Source organism: Centruroides sculpturatus, unplaced genomic scaffold (genome assembly GCF_000671375.1).
Source record: "Centruroides sculpturatus isolate CEXI.00-Female unplaced genomic scaffold, Cexi_2.0 scaffold591, whole genome shotgun sequence".
In the NCBI taxonomy this organism is placed as follows: domain Eukaryota; kingdom Metazoa; phylum Arthropoda; class Arachnida; order Scorpiones; family Buthidae; genus Centruroides; species Centruroides sculpturatus.
In genome coordinates, this window is record NW_019384920.1 from 161,647 (window position 1) to 184,951 (window position 23,305).

The following is a 23,305-nucleotide window of genomic DNA, read 5'->3' on the forward strand; positions in this document are numbered from 1 at the left end:
CTGAAAAATATCGACAAGTAAAATTACTATCTTAGTTGTATTTGGATTAAACGAAGTGCAAATGCAATTGACTGACATCAAAGTAAGTAATTTTTTACAAGCAGTTACTTCGTTATAATTTATAGAAGTACTCTTGTAAATATAACATATAATTCATTAAATTTAAGATATTTATTATGAGAGAAAATTCAGCTGTTTGGGGATATTAAAGTGAGTATTCTTCAAATAATCTTCATTAAATATTCTAAATTTCAATTTATTTTAAAAAAATATATGTATTTATAACAAGTATTCTAAATGAATTTTTAAAAAATGATGTAAAGTCTTTAATTTTAAATATCAGAAAAATTAAATCTGTTAATCATTAAAATGATGCTTCAAATAAATTTTATTTTATTAAATTAAATTTAAAATTTTTTAAATATATATGTTAAATTTTACATTATTAAATTTTATTTTTTGAAATATAACTTAATGTAATTATAATCTGTAAAATTCCAGAATTATTAATTATTAAATGTCATTTAAAATTCTTTCTTTTGTTATTTCATTTATTATTTAAAAAATCTGTTTGTATGATTAATTTTTTAATAGAAGATTTAAAAATAAATTACTTTTAAGTTAGAAAGTTTAGTTAAAGAAAATTAAGTTGTTATACTTTGTATTTAATAATGATAGATTAAGATTTAGACTAATTCTATTAAGCATTTAATAGAGAATATTGCTTAAATATTTATTGGTTTTAGAATAAAGAATAATTTAAAATATTAAACTTTTTACTTTTAATTTTATAAACTTAACAACAGTATTTAAGAATCTTATTTTATATCCCTAAATATTTTTGAAATTTGTTGTTCTTGATTTTAAATTTAATTCATATTAATTTCTTTTTAATTTTATATACTTACTTTAATATTTAAGCTCTAATTAAATAAATATATTCTTTTTAAATGGGAATCATCTATTCTGCTTCTCAATCATCCTGAGCAACATCATCACTCCAAGATGCTGTTCATAATGATTATTTTACTCCTATATAAAATATATTATAAAGAAATAATAAAATGATCAATTATTACAAACTGATTTAAATCTTTTATTACTGTTAACAATTAATTAGGGATTCGTTTCCACTCTCCTCGTCAATTTAAACTTATCTTTAATAAAAATGCATAGTTATATTAATATTTATTGATTTATATATTTGCTATATATATATAATATAATATTACAGCTGTTTACAGCTGCTTATTTTCTTATTTTTAAAATTGCTTTATACAGAAAAGATCAGCATGATTGACATCTAGGAGTAATAATGATAATGTCCACGATGATTATTTGATTATTATAAATTAAATCATTTATATATTGCTTAAATTTAATAAAAATTTTCATTGAAACAAATAAAATTTGATAATAAAGACGAAAACAATGCACCGTATCTCCTTTGCAAGTGTAATAAACTGTGTGTTTCGAATTCCAAACTGCATCACTTTCATTATCATCTGAATGTAGAATATGATTGTTAGCAACTAATCATACGTGGAGTACATTTTCCTGTAGAAATTCATACAAGTGATTGACTGCAAACAATCAAATGGAATCTGATATTCCTGCCCTGAATTCCTATCTAATAATGTACCAGGATATAATATTCGTGTTACTGCACCAATGCATTCAATCTGTTGTTTAGCATTACAGATCTTTTACACAGATTTTCGTATTTTAATTATTATATAAATGATAGAAGATTTATTATGGAAGTAGATTTTAGAAATGGAATTTCTACACTTTACTACAATGGATGTGCATAAATGTTGGAGCGATAATTAAGTTTTAAAGTTCTACCAAGATATGGTTTATTATATAAGTCATGATCATAATTAAATTATTTATTATTCGTCAATTTATATATTTTTTAAAATTAAATTTAGCCTAATTAAATTAAGCATTAATTAAATGTTTTAAGAAGGAGCGAATTTTATCTGTTTTACAAAAAATATAATTTTATTTTACTCTTTTTTTTTAAGTAAATACATATATTTAAATATTAAAAATAAATTAATTTAAAGTAGATTTATTTATTCATTTGTAACACTCGAAGAAAAAAATTTAGAAACGTTTTATACATTAAAATATATTTTAAATAAATAAAAACTACAAACAATATTTGACATATTTGTTTGAATATTTAAATATGAAATTTTTAACATATTGAAACTCAANATTTTTATAATAATTAAAAAATGCCTTTCCAACCATTAGTGATAAGCATAAATCCATTAGGAGAACAAGTAACAGTTTCCACCTTTTATTTCCAGCCAAGTGCAAAATAAGCAAAGCCAACCTTTATTTGGAAGGTTGACTTTGCCGGGTAATTGTTTCCATGGTGTGAAAATGGACAAATGATAAATTTCACACAAGATAAACAAAGTTGCGTATCTTCCTTACATGAAATCTTTGAATTCATCGTCCATATTACCTTTTAATTATTGTAAATGATCTAAGTAACTTGTAAATTATATTTTGTAAATAAAATTAAATATTTTTAAACCTATTTTATATGAAATTTTTTATTTATTTAATTAAAAAATTAAAGTAAAATTAAATTAAATACTATAAAAATTATACAATAAAATAAAATTACTATAAATTATTAAGTAAAAATATATATTTAGAAAGTTTGAAAATTATGAATATTTTCTAGTAATAAATTAAATTAAGAACATTGTTGAAAACTCAAAATGTAATTTTACAAAAAGAAAATCATATTATTTCTTTAAGAATTGAATTTTTTTTATTCTATTTTACTTTATATATATTTTATTTCACTTGTTTATATTTAATAAATCTTACATTGAAAGTTAAAACTAACTTTCACAAAGTTGAATTTTATTTAAATTCTATTCAGTTTATGTTGAAGAAAAAATGTTTTCCTTTTTTATTTTATAAATGGAAAAGATTCTCTCATTTATTCATCATTTTCAATAACAAAATAAATAGAAGATAACATTTAAACATCTATATAAGAGCAAATCTCTATGATACAATATTCTTTGATGGAATTTTCTTTCTTTAAAAAGGGAAAACTTTGTAATTTTTTTTATCCTTGGACAAAATGGACTTTTGTATATTTTTCTTTTAAAAATTCCTTGACTGATCCTAATCTCTTTCAATACTTTGATACATTAAAATAAAATAAATATAATTTTATTTCTTTTTTCATGCTTTTTTCCCCTAAATTTTTATATTTAAAATTTTATTCGTCTAAAATATAGATGATAAATTGACTAGAAATAATAATTTATTATATGAATAAAATTAGTTTTAAAGGATGTGGTTAGTTTAATGGTAGAGGTGAATGGAAAAATGGTATAAGTGTTAATATAGTTTACTCTATTAAAATACAAAACAATTATTGATTTAAAAATAAATATAATAAATATTCTGCAATTTATATAAATTTCCTAAAAAATATTGAATAGAGACAAAACTCACAAATGTACAGGGGTATTCAATGAGGGGCAAAAGACATATGCACCTATACATTATTAGCTCTATACATATATATTATTTGAGTGTGTGTATAGATCTAAATATAGCTTGTTTTAGTTCTTTCTATTAAAAAAATTCTATGCAAAAATCTATTATTTATGCTCTCCTAAAGACATCATCAATATATGTCACTACTCAAAATGACATGATATTTTTTGTATTAAACATAAACTATGCTTAGAATAATAATAAAATTTTAAAATAAATTCTTGTAATTATTAAATATTTATATTTTAAATAGTTCTAAACATATACATGAATAATATTACGTGAAAATAATTTAATTATTGTACGAAGAAATAAATACTAACTGCAAAAAATATTGATATTTGTTTACTATATTATGCAAATTATTCTTTGTGTTGGTATTATACCGAGTGACCCAGAAGTCTTTCGATCTAGCAGCCATTTGCGCTGCCAAGAATGTAAAATTTCTTTACCTTTTTTTATTCTACAGCGAACTGGAATTTTTCCCTTTAATTTACTATGTTTTTTGCTTACATATGCATGTATTTATTACTGACACCTGTACTTATATAGAAATGGTCTTTTTTAATTTAAGAAAGCGACAGTAATTCCTGTTTTCCTTTACACACAGTAATACCAGTAAATATTTTATCAGTGTGGCAATATGTGTTCTAACTGTACACCTAAGAAATCTTTGAATATGTTACTGTAAATTCTGGACTTATGTACACGCCTTCAATAACTAGAGGGGATACAAGATCGCATTCCGGAATTCTGACTTCTGGATCACCCAAAAGAATTTATACATTTTGAGACTGTTATAAGAACTGTATAACATTGAACACTATAAAGGTGGATCAATAAATAACCTGCCAAAAGCAACAGTACGGCTGGTTGCTCAATCTGGTTATTTATTGATCCACCCTTATACTATTGATATAATTACACACTTATTTAATATAGAAACACTGTGGAAACAATACAATAACACCTGCTGAGAAGAAATCGAAAATATATAAGAATTTATTAATTTTATAACAATTATATAAAATTGAACACTACTGACAAAATCACACATTGCTATTGACAGTGACACAAAAACACTACAACTACTATTCTTACGACACTGTAATAACCCCTGCTGACAAGAAACCGAATGTAATTATCACGAAGAAGAAAGTAAATAAATAATTAAACAGAAATCTTGTTCAATTACACTCGTCTAAACTAATTACACACCTTGAAATATATATAAAATTAAACTCAAAAATACATTTAATAATTATTCTAAGAGTGAAATACATTTTCTATATTCGAATGGTGTATGCTATTTTATTGAAAAATCTCGAATATTTTTGGTTCTCATATCATATGCCATATCTGTGTACGATATATATCTGACGTTGCAATGAAGCAAAAGTGTGACATCTTCCAGAATGGAGAAAAAATATGAATCTTTCAGAAAGTGAAAGGCAATCTTGATGCCAAGATTCTGAAAACCCATAACCTCATACCAATACTGATATTGTTACGATATATATATTTTTTTCAATTCAATTCTTCGATTGAAAAGTGTATAGTAAACTGCATCCGTGATACAATTTCTTCGACTTTTTTGCTTATTTCATTTATTAGAAATTTACTATAAACTTATAAATACAAGGGAAATATTATTATTAAGAAATATATTATTTATACTTTAAATCACTTATTATTTTATTGACTTAAAAGAGCTTTCTGGAGTCCAAATTTATAAATATCGTACTTATAAATGATGATATTTTTAAAAAAATATAGAGAAAATATCTGCATTTAAAATGAAAGTTAACTTATTTTTTGTATTACCTAAAGGAAATATATATATATATATATTTGAATGTAATAAAATGGGATTTAAATCAAATTTTTATATATATAAATCGCGAGTTTTTATTTGATAGTCAATAAAATTTATGTATTGAAGTATATAAAAGTTTATTTAGTGCTTCTTGAAATGCTAAAGAATATCCTATCTTCACCATTCTGTATGTAAACATTAATTATTAATTCCAATTTTTGTTAAGTTTGCTTAATAACATTATTACTCAATTAATTTGAGATTATTGTAATTATTTTACACCCATGACAATGAATAAATCAACAAAATTTTTCTTAATTTATTAATAATTGCATTTCTAAACAAATTAATTTCATTTTCTTTATTTAGTTTATGTATTAAATTGGAAACGCGAACATTGTATAACGTAATTAAAATATCATTTTTAATTGAATTTCAAAACTTTTTAGTTTATTTTTAAAGGGGAAAATGTGTTTATATTCTGAAATTCTAGTATAAAACTAAATTATAAAATAAATAACATTGTATATTTTATACTTGTTTATAAAATTAAATTACAATTACATAAATTATCCCTTAAGATGAATTAGTGTTAAAGATAATGTAATATTATCATCATCTTATTATTGCACAGCATTGCTTTTGTTCTACAACAATAAATTTTTCTATGAAAATTGATTTTATTTCGTTTAGTTATAGGTAATCGCTTTCTTTACCCCCGTTCCTAAGATCCATGTGTCTAATGTAGAACACCTCTATTATTGTACTATAGATGATTTAGAAATTATTTCTTTAAATCTTAGTTTATAATGCTAATACATAAACACGTAAACCCGTAAACATACAAAACGCACACGTAAACACACGTTTCATTTATATTCATTTATAATTATGAAGCCAACTAAAATTTAGCAAAAAAAAAGGACGTTAAAGTGAAACAAAAATTTTAATTATTTTTTTAAATGTTCTTCCTATTATACTTCTATTATTCTGTCTTTTTGGAGTTTATTTTGTTAAATCTCGACATTTATCTCAAGAGTTTCATTCATTCAGTTAATAAAGAAAAGTTTATGCAAATTAGTTTTTTGGCTTCGCTGTGCGTGTGTTACTATCAGATGGGTTCACAATGACTATTATTGTCAGCTAGTAACAATTTCCCTCAGTTCTACTAGACAAATTTTATATTAGAGTTAAAGTTAATTTTACACGAAAAGAGATTCCTTTATACAGAGTAATCTGCACTCGTATCGATACAATCTTCTCACCTTAACATTATTAGTAGTTACATTCAATTGTGGAATATTTGAATTATTTAACGAGTGAAAAGACAAACACGGAATATTTTAGTTTAAAATTAAGTTGCTCATTTAAAGTTTTGTCTCGCCCATTTAAAGTTCTGTTATTACTATTTTGTTTGTCACTATCATTAGACCTTATGGGGTTCGTTTTGTCTAGACTTTAGACAAAGAACAATCGGAAATTACCTCTGCTCCCCTTGTGACAATTAAAAGATTTAATTTTAGAACACTTTAGCTTAACTGATTCAGATTCAGACAGTCTGGTCTTATTTTCTCATGTTATCTAGTGTATCATTGACGTTTGGCTCTATATAGAAGTTTTAACACTATTTTAAGCATGATATGACTAGAAAGTAGCAATAATTTACTACTACTGATCATTGTATTACCAGCAGTAGTAGGAAACTAGTGAAATCCATGTGTCCATTCGTGGATAAAAATTACTAATTATTGTGTTGATTAATGAGAAAGGAGCACTTTGCATCCGATTCTTTACAAAAACACTAGAATAAATCATTAAAACTACTACTATAAACATACTGCGTGCTTAATTTCTCACTATGAGACTAGCAATATGTTGCTGGGAGTGTCACGTGATACAAAGTAGTTTAATGAGACACCCAAAACTTTTTGTAGATATTAATTATAAACGTTAGTAACTAATTTATAAAAAAAAACAATTATATCTTAAGTAACAAGATTAGGGAGGCAACAGGACCTAAAAACAGGAAAACCCTTAATTAGCACTTTAATAATTCATAATGTAACAATTCAGAGAATTGTAAATATTCACTACGGACCAGACCAATTAAAGCATACCTTAGCATGAAAATCGTCTTTTATACACAATACACATTAATGAAATCTTAATTATTTACATACAATTTTAAACTTTTACAATATTATTTTATCATTATTTAATTAACGATTAAATATTTATTTATTTAAAACCACTTTTGTATTTTTTAGAAATGTAATTACTCATTAATCATCATACAGATTATGCAGATTCAATAACGAAGTTGAAAATGCTGAAATAACTGTCCAACAGAGACAGGTTTTGATTATACAAGGCCCTAAATAAGCCTAGACCCGAGAGGTCTTTTTTATGTAATGGCTACACTTGACATACAAGGATCCTGACTAGATCCTGAAGGCTAGAAAAGGTTTATACAAAAGCTAATGAAGTTTACGGCCTCACGTTTTTATTACTATTTTATAGAAGGTGAAGGGCCTCTTAAACACACACACATGCAACTTAGAAAGACAAATCTAAATGTAAGCATTGTCCTGAAATTCCTAGAAGGAGGCCCTAACAAAACCTAGATTATCTAGGACTGTAGGACCTAATGTTCTCGACGTTTAGTAAAATCAACCCATAAATCTTAACGTAAACGTTTTAATAAAAGGCAGATAATGAAGTATAATTTTGAATAAAATTCTCCTATAGAGAAAAAATATTCTACAAAAATCAATGTTTAAATTACTAAAATTAAATTATTTTTATAAAAATGAGAGAATTTTCATATTTAAATTTAATGATAATTAAAGAAAAATAAATTTTAAAAATTGTTATTATTATTATTTGCGTTGATAATACATATTTAAAGCTCATTTATTTAATTCTTTAATGATTAAAAATATATTTTAAGCAGTAAAAACTTTAATAAACAGGCTTTAACTATATTATAAATTGATTGCTTAATACAGTATATAATGAAATAATTATATACAATAAACCTCTGTACAACGGCCACGATGGGAACGTTAAAAATGGCCGTTGTTAGCAGATTATTAAAAAAATTGCCACTGTTTAGAGGTGATCTATTGGAGGTTCTAGTGTAATTATCTCTCATATAAATTATATTGTTAAGTAAATTAAACGTTATAAATTTAATTATTTATGAATATTTTAAGTTTTATTATTTAATAAACGTGCAAACGTTGTTGAAAAGTGCTTCAAAGTTCGATATTTTCACATCGATTTATGAAAAATTGACTTATTGATAAGGAATAATTTGTTGTCAACCTGAAAGATAACAACATCCAGCATCATTAATTCATCGATTTGATTATTTTATCTTCATTTTTCTATATTTTTATCCACGTTATCCTGTGTCTAGCTCACTGTATAATGCTGAGATGCGATAATTTTAGTTAGAAAATTACTAAGGATCGGAGCGAAATTTCCTATTGATGTCATCATTGCATTATTGCATACGAACAGTATTGAAATCTATACAATTGCTTATTCTCCTGTGATTAATATTGTTTCAAGTAACTGTTCAAATTCCTATCGTGTTTAACCTTCATGCAACAGTCAACAAAGGGAATTGTTATAAGTATATTAATTAATAATTTTAATAAAAATTCTATAATTAATTAACATATCAAACTTTAAAATCATTACAATTATCATCTTATACACTGCTCTATTTATTGCGTCTATATCATTTAATATGGAGAAGTGAATAGAGCCAAATCTTTAATTTAATTTAACGTATTTAACTTTATAGAAAACAATTTTTTAAAATATTTATTAAAAAATATAATTTATATAAATTAAAAAATTAGAAATTTACTTCGCCTTATATTAATTTGTTTATTTTGATATTATTTCTTTGTTTTGACTTAAAGAATCCAATTAAAATAAATTAAATTAATGCAAAAAATTTAATTTCAGAATAATTTAATTGAGTTATTTCATTAAATAGGTTTTTAATAAAATAATTAAATTAAATTAAATTATTTTGACTAATTTTCTTCTTGATATAAGAATTTTAAAGATATTTTTACACGAACAAATTAATTTATTTTAAAATTATACTTTTTAACAATTTTAATTAGTAATTTTATATATTTTTTAACTTTATTTCTTATTTTTAAAGTAAAAATGACATTTTTTCAATTAAAAAAAACGTAAATGGATAATATTTTTTTGTATAATTGAATTATTAAAAGCGTAGAAAGTCAATATTATAAACATTTGACGTGTTCTAATGGAACTCATGAGAATAAAATTCCAATATTCTGTTGCTTAAAAAGTAGTATTTCTTATTATATTTAATAATAATTAATCTTATTAACTAATCCTATTAAATAATAAGTTTATAACTTTTTTTAAGTAGGTATTATAATCGCATTAATCTTGTTGAAGTTTAATTGTGCTTAACCATTATTACAATAAAATACGGAGGATAAAGCAGTTAAAAAAATAAAAACATAAAGACTGATTGTTTATTAATTTAATAATAATTATCGAGTGATAATTTAAAAAATGATAAGTATTATTAATTGAGTGCAGTGCCTGCTAGGCACGTGAGGCACACATTAGGACCCCGAAATTAAAAAAGAATTAATTAATTTTACTGTTGCATTGTATATTATAATTTATAAATAATTTTATACCTACGTCATTTGTTTACGATGTAGTAAAATTATGTGGAGGACCCCATTATTCTGTGCATAGGGCCACGTAAGTCTTAATCCACCACGTGCACTAACTGGGCATTATTAGGTTGTAATTTTTAAATTGCAAACCTATAGATTCTTACTATTGTCCGTCTGTCCGTTTGTCTAACCATTCGTCCTTCATTAATCTCAAGAATGGAATAAGATAGACGAAAATCGAGACCAGATAGCAAAAGTTTGGGCCCGGAGGCCCTGATTAAGTATATAAGAAATTCCTATCTGGACCGGAAGTTACATGATTTTTAAATTAAATATTGCAGCCGGTATTGTGAAGATGTCACAATAATGCATTAGTTATTATTAGTTCTTTACTGAGCAATAAGGCGCAATAAAGCAATAATTCTATATACATTATATAAGATATTGATTATCAATTCGGCATTAATTTAACAAATATTTGCGTAATTATAAAATAAATTTAATCATATTTTTAAAATAATTTTTATTCTAAAAGTTAACCTATAATAAGTTAATATTTTCACTGTAATAAGAAATTATAAAGTTAAATTTGGTATGAAGAACGTGGTCAAACCTGAAATATTCTTTAAAAAATTTAAAAAATTTTTTTATAAGTAGCTTAAGATTTAAATCTTATTTCTATAATTAACAAAATATTATATTGAGTACATTAAAAATATATTTTAAACTGTATATTTTAGTAGATAATCATTTTTAATAAATTTTATTCAATAATTTTAAGGTATAATTTTGAACAAGTTTTTAATTTTATACTAAAAAAAATTCAATAAAAATTAATTTAACTTAAAAATATTTAAATTATAAACATTTTTTTCAAGTTAATTTTGTCCATTCTTTATTAGATTTATTATAATTTTCTACTCGTGTTATAATTTGTACGGTTGTCTGTCTACAAAATTTGTGGAAAAAAAGCATACTAATAACAGTGATTTCACGTACTCATATTTTAAAACTTCAATAAAATTTAAGAAAAGTCTCCATTTTAATCGCAATTAAATCAATTTTCTAATTATTTAACACACTTTAACTATATAATATAAAATTAATTATATTATTTATTTAATTATTTGAAAAATTAAACCAAAAAATTTTAATTTCACAATAGTAGAAGCTCTGTAACCATCTTTAAAAAAATATAAACTTAAATTTATAATCGAATCAATTAAAAAGAGTAAAATTAAAATTGATTTCTTAAAATGTATTTTTGAAAACGTTGACTTGCGATTTTATGCATATTAAATTTCAAATATATATTATAAAGGGGAAAGAAAATAATAAAAATTTTATTGAGATATTTTGGTGGTTTCCATTATTAATATTTATGAGCCTTATTCATCAGATGATGATTCATGAAAAAATAAAATAAAAATATATTATGATTATCTTGTTCAAAAGATTATTTATGCCTCATAAAATAATTTTAATGATATTTTTTTAAGAGTCATTTACATAACTCCATAACTGCGCTAGATACAAATGCTGAATACATAGAAAAAAAATTTAATTCTATTTTACGAAGCTGAATTAAAACTTGGATTTTTTGAATTTAATTATAATTAAATATATATATTTTAAGGTTATGGAGACACAATTTGGGATCCAGAAACTGGTGAAAAGAAGATATTTATCATAGCTGCAATTGTTGGTGGTATTGCTATTCTGTTCCTCATAATCATCGTTGTGATCATTATTTTGATGAGGAGGAGAAGACGTGCTGGTGAGTTTCTTTCTTATATTACTTCGTTTTATCGTTATGAGATTATTCGTTTTAACGAACTTCACTTTTAGGAGTTAGCCCTGGACTGTATTTTTGTAATTATGTTTACAATTAATTTTTCCCTTTAGTAATGATTTCGGTTTAGAGTAATCATAATAAGATAATAATTGCAATGGCGAATTCTATAACAGAACTATAGATTTGTTAATAATATTCGGTATTTTTACTGTTCGTGGTTGGATTAATCGTTAAGAAAAATATTTGGAGCATCAAGGAAAGGGACACCAGAAATTTTATATTGCCTGATGGGGTTGACTTTGGGGCATGTGGTGCAAAACCGCAAATAGTACAATTGAAGCATGGTCCCAGAATAAATGAAGAAATTAGTATTTGTTGGTGTCATTCATTTCGAAAATAAAATTTTATTCGGCTAGTATTTGAAAAAAAAATTATAGACGTTATAAATTCCCTTTGTTGTCTGCCTGTCTTTCCTTAATCTCGCGAACGAAGTTAGACAGATGAAAGTCGAAACCAGAAATGGAAAGCTTAGGGGTAGGAGGGCACCGATTAACCATGAGCGAACTTCCGATTTGCACCGGACGTCACGTTACTTCAATTCAAAAAGTTCCCCTAAAAAGAGCCAGATATACGACCAGCAGGACTCTGTTGCTAGCAGGAGAAGTATGATGTACAGGGACAAGACACTACTAATTTCAGGTGGAAAGCATATAATTAAAATTAAATAAATGAAAAATATGATTAAAATTGTGATAATGTCACAATAAAATAATTGCTCGTTTCATTTTATAATTCTNATTAAATAATAAGTTTATAACTTTTTTTAAGTAGGTATTATAATCGCATTAATCTTGTTGAAGTTTAATTGTGCTTAACCATTATTACAATAAAATACGGAGGATAAAGCAGTTAAAAAAATAAAAACATAAAGACTGATTGTTTATTAATTTAATAATAATTATCGAGTGATAATTTAAAAAATGATAAGTATTATTAATTGAGTGCAGTGCCTGCTAGGCACGTGAGGCACACATTAGGACCCCGAAATTAAAAAAGAATTAATTAATTTTACTGTTGCATTGTATATTATAATTTATAAATAATTTTATACCTACGTCATTTGTTTACGATGTAGTAAAATTATGTGGAGGACCCCATTATTCTGTGCATAGGGCCACGTAAGTCTTAATCCACCACGTGCACTAACTGGGCATTATTAGGTTGTAATTTTTAAATTGCAAACCTATAGATTCTTACTATTGTCCGTCTGTCCGTTTGTCTAACCATTCGTCCTTCATTAATCTCAAGAATGGAATAAGATAGACGAAAATCGAGACCAGATAGCAAAAGTTTGGGCCCGGAGGCCCTGATTAAGTATATAAGAAATTCCTATCTGGACCGGAAGTTACATGATTTTTAAATTAAATATTGCAGCCGGTATTGTGAAGATGTCACAATAATGCATTAGTTATTATTAGTTCTTTACTGAGCAATAAGGCGCAATAAAGCAATAATTCTTCTATATACATTATATAAGATATTGATTATCAATTCGGCATTAATTTAACAAATATTTGCGTAATTATAAAATAAATAACATTGTATATTTTATACTTGTTTATAAAATTAAATTACAATTACATAAATTATCCCTTAAGATGAATCAGTGTTAAAGATAATGTAATATTATCATCATCTTATTATTGCACAGCATTGCTTTTGTTCTACAACAATAAATTTTTCTATGAAAATTGATTTTATTTCGTTTAGTTATAGGTAATCGCNTTATAAGTAGCTTAAGATTTAAATCTTATTTCTATAATTAACAAAATATTATATTGAGTACATTAAAAATATATTTTAAACTGTATATTTTAGTAGATAATCATTTTTAATAAATTTTATTCAATAATTTTAAGGTATAATTTTGAACAAGTTTTTAATTTTATACTAAAAAAAATTCAATAAAAATTAATTTAACTTAAAAATATTTAAATTATAAACATTTTTTTCAAGTTAATTTTGTCCATTCTTTATTAGATTTATTATAATTTTCTACTCGTGTTATAATTTGTACGGTTGTCTGTCTACAAAATTTGTGGAAAAAAAGCATACTAATAACAGTGATTTCACGTACTCATATTTTAAAACTTCAATAAAATTTAAGAAAAGTCTCCATTTTAATCGCAATTAAATCAATTTTCTAATTATTTAACACACTTTAACTATATAATATAAAATTAATTATATTATTTATTTAATTATTTGAAAAATTAAACCAAAAAATTTTAATTTCACAATAGTAGAAGCTCTGTAACCATCTTTAAAAAAATATAAACTTAAATTTATAATCGAATCAATTAAAAAGAGTAAAATTAAAATTGATTTCTTAAAATGTATTTTTGAAAACGTTGACTTGCGATTTTATGCATATTAAATTTCAAATATATATTATAAAGGGGAAAGAAAATAATAAAAATTTTATTGAGATATTTTGGTGGTTTCCATTATTAATATTTATGAGCCTTATTCATCAGATGATGATTCATGAAAAAATAAAATAAAAATATATTATGATTATCTTGTTCAAAAGATTATTTATGCCTCATAAAATAATTTTAATGATATTTTTTTAAGAGTCATTTACATAACTCCATAACTGCGCTAGATACAAATGCTGAATACATAGAAAAAAAATTTAATTCTATTTTACGAAGCTGAATTAAAACTTGGATTTTTTGAATTTAATTATAATTAAATATATATATTTTAAGGTTATGGAGACACAATTTGGGATCCAGAAACTGGTGAAAAGAAGATATTTATCATAGCTGCAATTGTTGGTGGTATTGCTATTCTGTTCCTCATAATCATCGTTGTGATCATTATTTTGATGAGGAGGAGAAGACGTGCTGGTGAGTTTCTTTCTTATATTACTTCGTTTTATCGTTATGAGATTATTCGTTTTAACGAACTTCACTTTTAGGAGTTAGCCCTGGACTGTATTTTTGTAATTATGTTTACAATTAATTTTTCCCTTTAGTAATGATTTCGGTTTAGAGTAATCATAATAAGATAATAATTGCAATGACGAATTCTATAACAGAACTATAGATTTGTTAATAATATTCGGTATTTTTACTGTTCGTGGTTGGATTAATCGTTAAGAAAAATATTTGGAGCATCAAGGAAAGGGACACCAGAAATTTTATATTGCCTGATGGGGTTGACTTTGGGGCATGTGGTGCAAAACCGCAAATAGTACAATTGAAGCATGGTCCCAGAATAAATGAAGAAATTAGTATTTGTTGGTGTCATTCATTTCGAAAATAAAATTTTATTCGGCTAGTATTTGAAAAAAAAAATTATAGACGTTATAAATTCCCTTTGTTGTCTGCCTGTCTTTCCTTAATCTCGCGAACGAAGTTAGACAGATGAAAGTCGAAATCAGAAATGAAAAGCTTAGGGATAGGAAGGCACCGATTAACCATGAGCAAACTTCCGATTTGCACCGGACGTCACGTTACTTCAATTCAAAAAGTTTCCCATAAATAGAGCCAGATATACGACTAGCAGGACTCTGTTGCTAGCAGGAGAAGTATGATGTACAGGGACAAGACACTACTAATTTCAGGTGGAAAGCATATAATTGAAATTAAATAAATGAAAAATATGATTAAAATTGTGATAATGTCACAATAAAATAATTGCTCGTTTCATTTTATAATTGTTTATATTTTGAATTACAGTATATGGGGCATCAAAGTATTTTAAGTGTTTAGAGCCTTTAAAAATATTAATCAGGCCCTGTTACTATTGTTGTGCTTATACTATTCAATACTGTAGCTATTATTGTATTAATACTATGTAGTATTGATACTTTTATTATTGTAATAGCAGTATATATAATCTTGAATAGTATAAATGTAACAATAGTATACAATATTATTATTATTGATACAATATACAACAACTATTTAGTGTAGTTACTGTTACACTAATGTTAGTTTATTAATAAAGAAAAATTCTCCGTCTACGAGGTAAGAAGCCCCCCTTATTGGAGGCCAACTCTAGACTGTTATAATAAATACAATTGCTGTATTAGTGCTCTAGTTCATAAATTCAGAAAATTTCATGCTATTTAATATTAAATTCGTTTAAACGTAATTTTAATGTTAAAAAATATTTAATATTAAAAAAATAAATCAAAATTTAATCAAGTTTTAATTATCAGAATATTTTCTTAATTAGCAATTTTGCAATTTAAATACGGAATTAATTTCAAATAAATGATTCATAAAAATCCCTAATTAATGAAACATGTAGATTTATTTTAATGATTAACTTTATTTACATCGGAATTTTTAAAATTAATTTTAGATTTTTAATTAAAATTTTTTTATTAAGAAACGGGTATTTAATTGATATTTTTAATGTTAATTAAAAAAAATTAAAATAATATATTTTTTTTCTTTGTTTTGTAAGTTCGTAACTCTTTATATTTGTCCTATTTTGGAAGGTAATTTCTATTATTTTACTTGGATTTTGATCAGTATTTGCTTTTCAGTCATTTGCAAACCTTGTATGGAGGAATTGCAAAGGTAAGAACACTCGACTAACATCAAAAACCACACTAACAAATGATTTCTATAACGTAATATTATGCAATCTTAAAAATACTTAAATAATTATCCCATTTAATTTATAAAAAATTAATAAGTAAGATCAATACAGTAAACTTATCAACCAAACTATCTTAAAATCACAGATAACCCGCGGGTTATACGCAAGAAAATGTATTAAATTGTGTAGTATACACGTCAATATTTATATATAAAATATATATTATATTTTTATTAATAAAAAATGAATTAAACAGTCATTAAATGTGTTAGAATTGTGAGATTAAATTGTACTTAATTATACAGAGATTATAATTTGTACCTTTAAATTTCCATTAGAAATTGATAGTTTTACTGTTTTAAAAATCGTTACAACTTTCAGAAAAACTAATAAATTTTTGCTTATAGGCTTACATTTTTCTTAAATTTTGACATTTGTTGATGACCTTCTAAGCATTTTTACGTGTTATCAGTTGAAAAATCTTATTCATCTATCTAAACTAAATTGTATCTTTACGTTGATAAGTGCTTCTATCAGCTATCAACTGAAAGTTTAAGCCATTAAAGTCTATCTGTAACAATTCATTTCAGATAGGCCCATTTATTATAGGAACGTAAGCGATTCTACAAAATCTAGACACATCTATTAACACAAAATATATAATTTTAAACATATTAAATTATTATATTTATAAAATTTCAACTTTTTAAAGCATGAAAAATTTGTTTATAAAAAATATATATATTCGTCTTCTTTAGGAATTTTATCTGTCTACAAAAATCCGGACGCATATGTAGAATAAAAACATATGAATATATGGATTTAATCATTTTATAAAATTAAATAACTTTTTATAAAATTTAAATCTCAAACATTAAACAGTAAATATAGTCGACAAATACATATATATTTAATAAGTAATGACTGTAAATAAAATGTATAGCGTCAACAATTCTACAGAAATCCGAACGCATCTATAACATGAAAATATAAATATTTAATTTTATAAACAAATTAATTTGATATAAACTTTTTTAAAATTTAAATTTTAAACATTAAAGTTTAAATTTTAATTTAATTTTAAAACAAATTAGATCGATATATTTATATGTTTTTATGCTACAGATGCGTCCGGATTTTTGTAGAATCGTTGACATTATATATTTTATTCATAATCATTATTAATTAAAACATTTTATCGATGATATTTATAGTTTTATAAAATTTATATTTCAAATATTAAAAGNATAAAAAATGAATTAAACAGTCATTAAATGTGTTAGAATTGTGAGATTAAATTGTACTTAATTATACAGAGATTATAATTTGTACCTTTAAATTTCCATTAGAAATTGATAGTTTTACTGTTTTAAAAATCGTTACAACTTTCAGAAAAACTAATAAATTTTTGCTTATAGGCTTACATTTTTCTTAAATTTTGACATTTGTTGATGACCTTCTAAGCATTTTTACGTGTTATCAGTTGAAAAATCTTATTCATCTATCTAAACTAAATTGTATCTTTACGTTGATAAGTGCTTCTATCAGCTATCAACTGAAAGTTTAAGCCATTAAAGTCTATCTGTAACAATTCATTTCAGATAGGCCCATTTATTATAGGAACGTAAGCGATTCTACAAAATCTAGACACATCTATTAACACAAAATATATAATTTTAAACATATTAAATTATTATATTTATAAAATTTCAACTTTTTAAAGCATGAAAAATTTGTTTATAAAAAATATATATATTCGTCTTCTTTAGGAATTTTATCTGTCTACAAAAATCCGGACGCATATGTAGAATAAAAACATATGAATATATGGATTTAATCATTTTATAAAATTAAATAACTTTTTATAAAATTTAAATCTCAAACATTAAACAGTAAATATAGTCGACAAATACATATATATTTAATAAGTAATGACTGTAAATAAAATGTATAGCGTCAACAATTCTACAGAAATCCGAACGCATCTATAACATGAAAATATAAATATTTAATTTTATAAACAAATTAATTTGATATAAACTTTTTTAAAATTTAAATTTTAAACATTAAAGTTTAAATTTTAATTTAATTTTAAAACAAATTAGATCGATATATTTATATGTTTTTATGCTACAGATGCGTCCGGATTTTTGTAGAATCGTTGACATTATATATTTTATTCATAATCATTATTAATTAAAACATTTTATCGATGATATTTATAGTTTTATAAAATTTATATTTCAAATATTAAATAATAAATATTGTCGATAAAATATTTTAATTAGTAATGACAATGAACAAAATATAATATCAACGATTATACAAAAATCCGGACGCATCTTTAACATGAAATACGCGTCTATATTTATTAAATATATAAAAATTAATTAAAAATTCGTGTATATATCAATTGTCAGAGTAAAAACAAGAAAAAATTCTCTAGAAAATATATATATTTTATTCATATGATATAAATAACATTCACACATCTGGAAACAGCATTGGTATTGATTATAATAAGAATGCTATTTCCAGATGGCTGAATGTAATAAATGATAATTCTAAAACTTGATGTAGGAGAAGTTATAAAATTATAGTCAGGAAATATTTCAATAATCCATCTCAGTAAGTGTAACTAATTCCAATTAACTATACACATAACAAGAACAGCATTTGTAATGCATATATGGCGTATTTAATATAATAAAATTAATTTTTTTATCTCTTAAAAGTTAAAATAGACTTATAAACGAATAATTAATCATATTATATTATAAAATGTACAGGATTTATTATTAACAATGCGAATTATTAAATCCTAAAATCGTTAGGAATAAGATAAATTCTTCTAAAGATGTCATTTTAATTAAAATTTATTTACTTAAATTATATTTTTTAATAAAAAACCGATTTTTTATTTATGAACAAAATAGAATTAAAAAAAAACGTTTTAAAATAATCTAAAAAATGTTACAATTAATTAATATTCATGATTATTCTAAATTAAAAATTAAATAAATAAATTTTAACAAATTTTTATATTATTAAAAATTATTTTTTTAGTATTTATTTCTATAAAATTTTAATTTTTTATGGAGAATAATTAAATTTTAACAAACTATATTACAACTTAGAAGAGGTTTTATACAAAAGAATTTTCTAAAAAAGTAAAGAATTTTACTTGTTTTTTCTATTTTAACACATTTATTTCCTTTTTTTCCTTGAAATATATTTCTGTTGAATGTTAGAAAAAACAAAGAAAAGAATCATGAAATAAAAAATTAACAAAATCTAACTCCATCCAAGCGCAATGTTTATTTTCCAAGCAAAGTTAAGGAACAACGTTTTTATTTTAGATTTTTTTTTCTCTATTAAAAATATAAAGTTTACTCGAAATAATTTTTTATTAAACAAGAATTAATAATTTTTTTAATTAAAATTATTTATATATTATATTAATTTAATTCTTCTGTTCCGCATCACTTATCATTTGATGGAGATTTGCATTTTCTTGAATAAAACGATAATAAAATATTTTTATTTTATTTATTTATTCTTTTATAAACTCAACTTTTAAAATGTATAATTTTAATTTTTAAAAATCTCAATTTAATATTTATTGGTATTTTTTTTTAAAGGTAGAAAAGTATGTTTTTACAGGAAACTTTTACAGAATATCCAATATCGGTGACATACAATAGCCTATTTGTAAAAGCTTTTTCTCTAAAAGTAAAAGTAAAAAAATAAACAAAAAAGTAGAATGGACGGACATTAGAGCCAATCTTACATTCTTTATCTCAGAAAAAAGTATTTGAATCAATCAAGAAAGTAAGATAGAATGGGCTAAAATCGACTCAATTTGGATCCTGATTCCAATTCAAATCACATTTTCCTGGATTTTTTTTGTATAAGAAATCAAAATCGCATAATGTTACGTTAAGAAAATTCATTTTTAAATGCTAAATTTTAATTGTAAATAATCCGAATTAACTAATCAAATTAATTGTAACAGCGATACCCAGCTTCAAACCGGAATGCCCAAGCAACAAGTGCATGTTACAATTCAAACAAATGGAAGTCCTATACTTAAAAATACTAACGCAGGTACTTTTAAAATCATCTTTAAAGCTTAATTTTATAATTTTTAATACAATTTTAACATGGCTAATAAGTAGGAAAATTTTATATCCTTTAAATCTTTATCGCATATTAAGATCGTTCTAAGATTACGAATTAATTCGAAAGTTAACGATATTAATTTACAATTATTAGAAATTAATTTTAAAATTTTCTCGTTTATAACTTTAAAAGGACACGAAACGGAATGTCTACTAAAATTTTAATATACCTGTTATCAATATTAGTAAGATTAACTTCATAAAAAAGTAATTTTCCCTGCTTATAGCCACTTTAAACTTAATCAATAAGTTCCATGTGTTAAGAAGGCCAATGTAAGAATTTCATAATTAACTTTAACGAGCCGATAACATTCGTGTCTAATCACTTAAGAAAAGATAGAATAGAATTAGTCATCAGTTTCTAATCAAGAACTCATATATTGACCAAACTAACTATTCTCTTAGTGACCACATTAAGACGAATGGAAGACAAAAGGAGGAGATTGCGTTCGATAGCAGGTCTGTTTTGTTCAATTTCTTGTTTATCAATGATGAGATCTGGAAGGGTAGAAATCGGTTTTTCAGATAAAATTTTCATATTCTAATTTAAATCTTTATTATTTCTTCTAGATGCAAGTGCTGCCAAGGCTGCTGCACCAGAAACTCTGTATCAAAATATCGAAGCGGCTGATCATAAGGAGAATGGTCTATCAGAATCAGAATCTAAACCGATGTATGAGAACATGCCCTTTTTTGGTCGAACCAAAGGGGTGAGTGATCGTTTTAAATTATAGTTTATTACCCATTTTTAACGGGCAATTGCTTTGTTCTTAGTGATTTACCAGACTAATCTATTGTTTAACATGTTTAAAAATGTTAGTTGCATGTGTCACTTGCAGCTTCCTACTAACTCGACAGCAATATTGTACTCAGATTTATCCCTTACACCTATAAATTCTAAAGATTCTAACAGAAAAGATCCTGCTATAGAATATGCAAAACTGACATTCGATAAAGACAGATACGGATACAAATCATGTGAGTATGGCAGAAATCTGAATGAATGGATACTAATTTCACCCCGACCCGAAAAAATACTAAAATTATAAGGTACACGATCATAAAATGTCACTTTTTTATAATAAATTTGTACTGTTTTCCAGCCATTCCGCCCGGACATCAATGATGATCTCTTATACGCCGATATGTATGACGACATTAAATTGGGCAAAATACCCGATCCACGTATGAAACCTCCATTGCCTCCTAAAGGTATTGGTAAGAAGCCCAAGGAACCACCTTTACCACCGAAAACACGGAAGAAGGCGCCATCTAGTGACATAATCTGAAACTGAAGAAATTCGCTTGACTAATGAACAGAAAGGAGGCTATGTTGATGTAAATGATAATCTTGGAGTGTGTCCCTGACAGAGACGTATAGTTCGGGACGGGTGTGCTTGTCCCTCGTGCACTTGTCAAGCGTTCTCGCTGCATATCAACAAAGCCTATTCTTTCTAGACTGTCAATGCCAAATGGTTTATTATGTGATATCGAACCGGTGATACGGGAAGACATTTCTTTTAAAAAACGAAAAAACAAAAAAATTTTATTAAAAAAAGGCATTGTTTCTTCCCTTATCTATATATACATATATAATATATATCATTAGTCACTCACTCTGTGACTTTTAATCAGTTATTTTTAAACATGTGTACATTATAAATTTGCAGAATTTGCCTGCATTTAGCGCGACCGATCACCATAGGTTCCATTGCAAATTTCTGAGTTTCATATGTATTAATTTAAATAATATACATATCAATTTATTTAAATATAAGAAAGAAAAAACACAGAACTACTTACATCTTCTTATGATCTGTTATGCTAAATCGAAAGATTTATATTTCTAGAATGAATTTCTGAATTCTTGTGATATTCTTACGATAGACATCAACAAATTATATATATATATATATATATACATAAATATATATATACATACATAAATTATCTATTTTATGTCATTGTGACCAAATTATTATGTTAAATTATCTATTATTATTTTTGTCATTGTGACCAAATTACTATGTTTGATTTTTAAGAAAAAACAAAAGGTTAATTGTTACATCGCGTTTTAATTTTAAAAATATATACGTTTGAGTTTAGAATATCGCTTTTATTTTTCTTTGTACACTGCCATGCAGATTTAATAAACATGCACTAAGATCCCATTGAAAGTATCATCGTAAGAAAGAATGTTGTGGTTTGATATGATTTCATTTTTAGTAAAAAAAAAAAAAGTGGATTGTTCTATCAAATCTCACGAATTAACAGGTTGCTGGTCTTCCTGGAATCAAATAAAGCCGATTGGTAGCAATTAAAATATGGTTTTTGTAATTATTATGGTTTTTTTACTAGTAATAGGCCTATATATTTAAGACAGATTATAGACCTTACATTTCTTTATTTTCGCAGCAACTACTGATAATTTCTTCTACGTCTTGCTAATTAGAGACCGTGAAGATATGGGATGTCTAATGACTCCATTTTACAAGTGCCTACAGTGAACACGAACACTAAGACATAACAGCTAATTAAAGTAATATCCATGTTTCATAAACATACATTTAAAAATGCTGTGTTATTTGTAATGGAGCTCGAGCATTGGACATTCCATATCTATTTCATGATCAATATATTGTAGAGTTTATCTTCTTTA

At 24.4% G+C, this 23,305-nt stretch overlaps 1 protein-coding gene across 3 annotated transcripts in view; it reads left to right on the top strand.

Moving 5' to 3' along the window:
* LOC111631844 (B-cell receptor CD22-like) overlaps positions 1-22,632 on the top strand; it is a 92,761-nt gene extending 70,129 nt beyond the window's left edge. Inside the window, exons 11-17 of one of the 3 annotated variants that reach the window (XM_023376171.1) lie at positions 11,684-11,824; positions 16,410-16,443; positions 20,481-20,572; positions 21,052-21,105; positions 21,217-21,356; positions 21,486-21,624; positions 21,750-21,917. In XM_023376171.1, the coding sequence (XP_023231939.1) occupies positions 11,684-11,824; positions 16,410-16,443; positions 20,481-20,572; positions 21,052-21,105; positions 21,217-21,356; positions 21,486-21,624; positions 21,750-21,772 (623 nt within the window). In that variant the 3' untranslated portion in view covers positions 21,773-21,917. Of the gene's footprint in view, positions 1-11,683; positions 11,825-16,409; positions 16,444-20,480; positions 20,573-21,051; positions 21,106-21,216; positions 21,357-21,485; positions 21,625-21,749 lie in introns of all 3 variants that reach the window. The other 2 variants (XM_023376170.1, XM_023376172.1) reach the window with 2 other exon arrangements.
* The last annotated feature ends 673 nt before the right edge of the window (positions 22,633-23,305 follow it).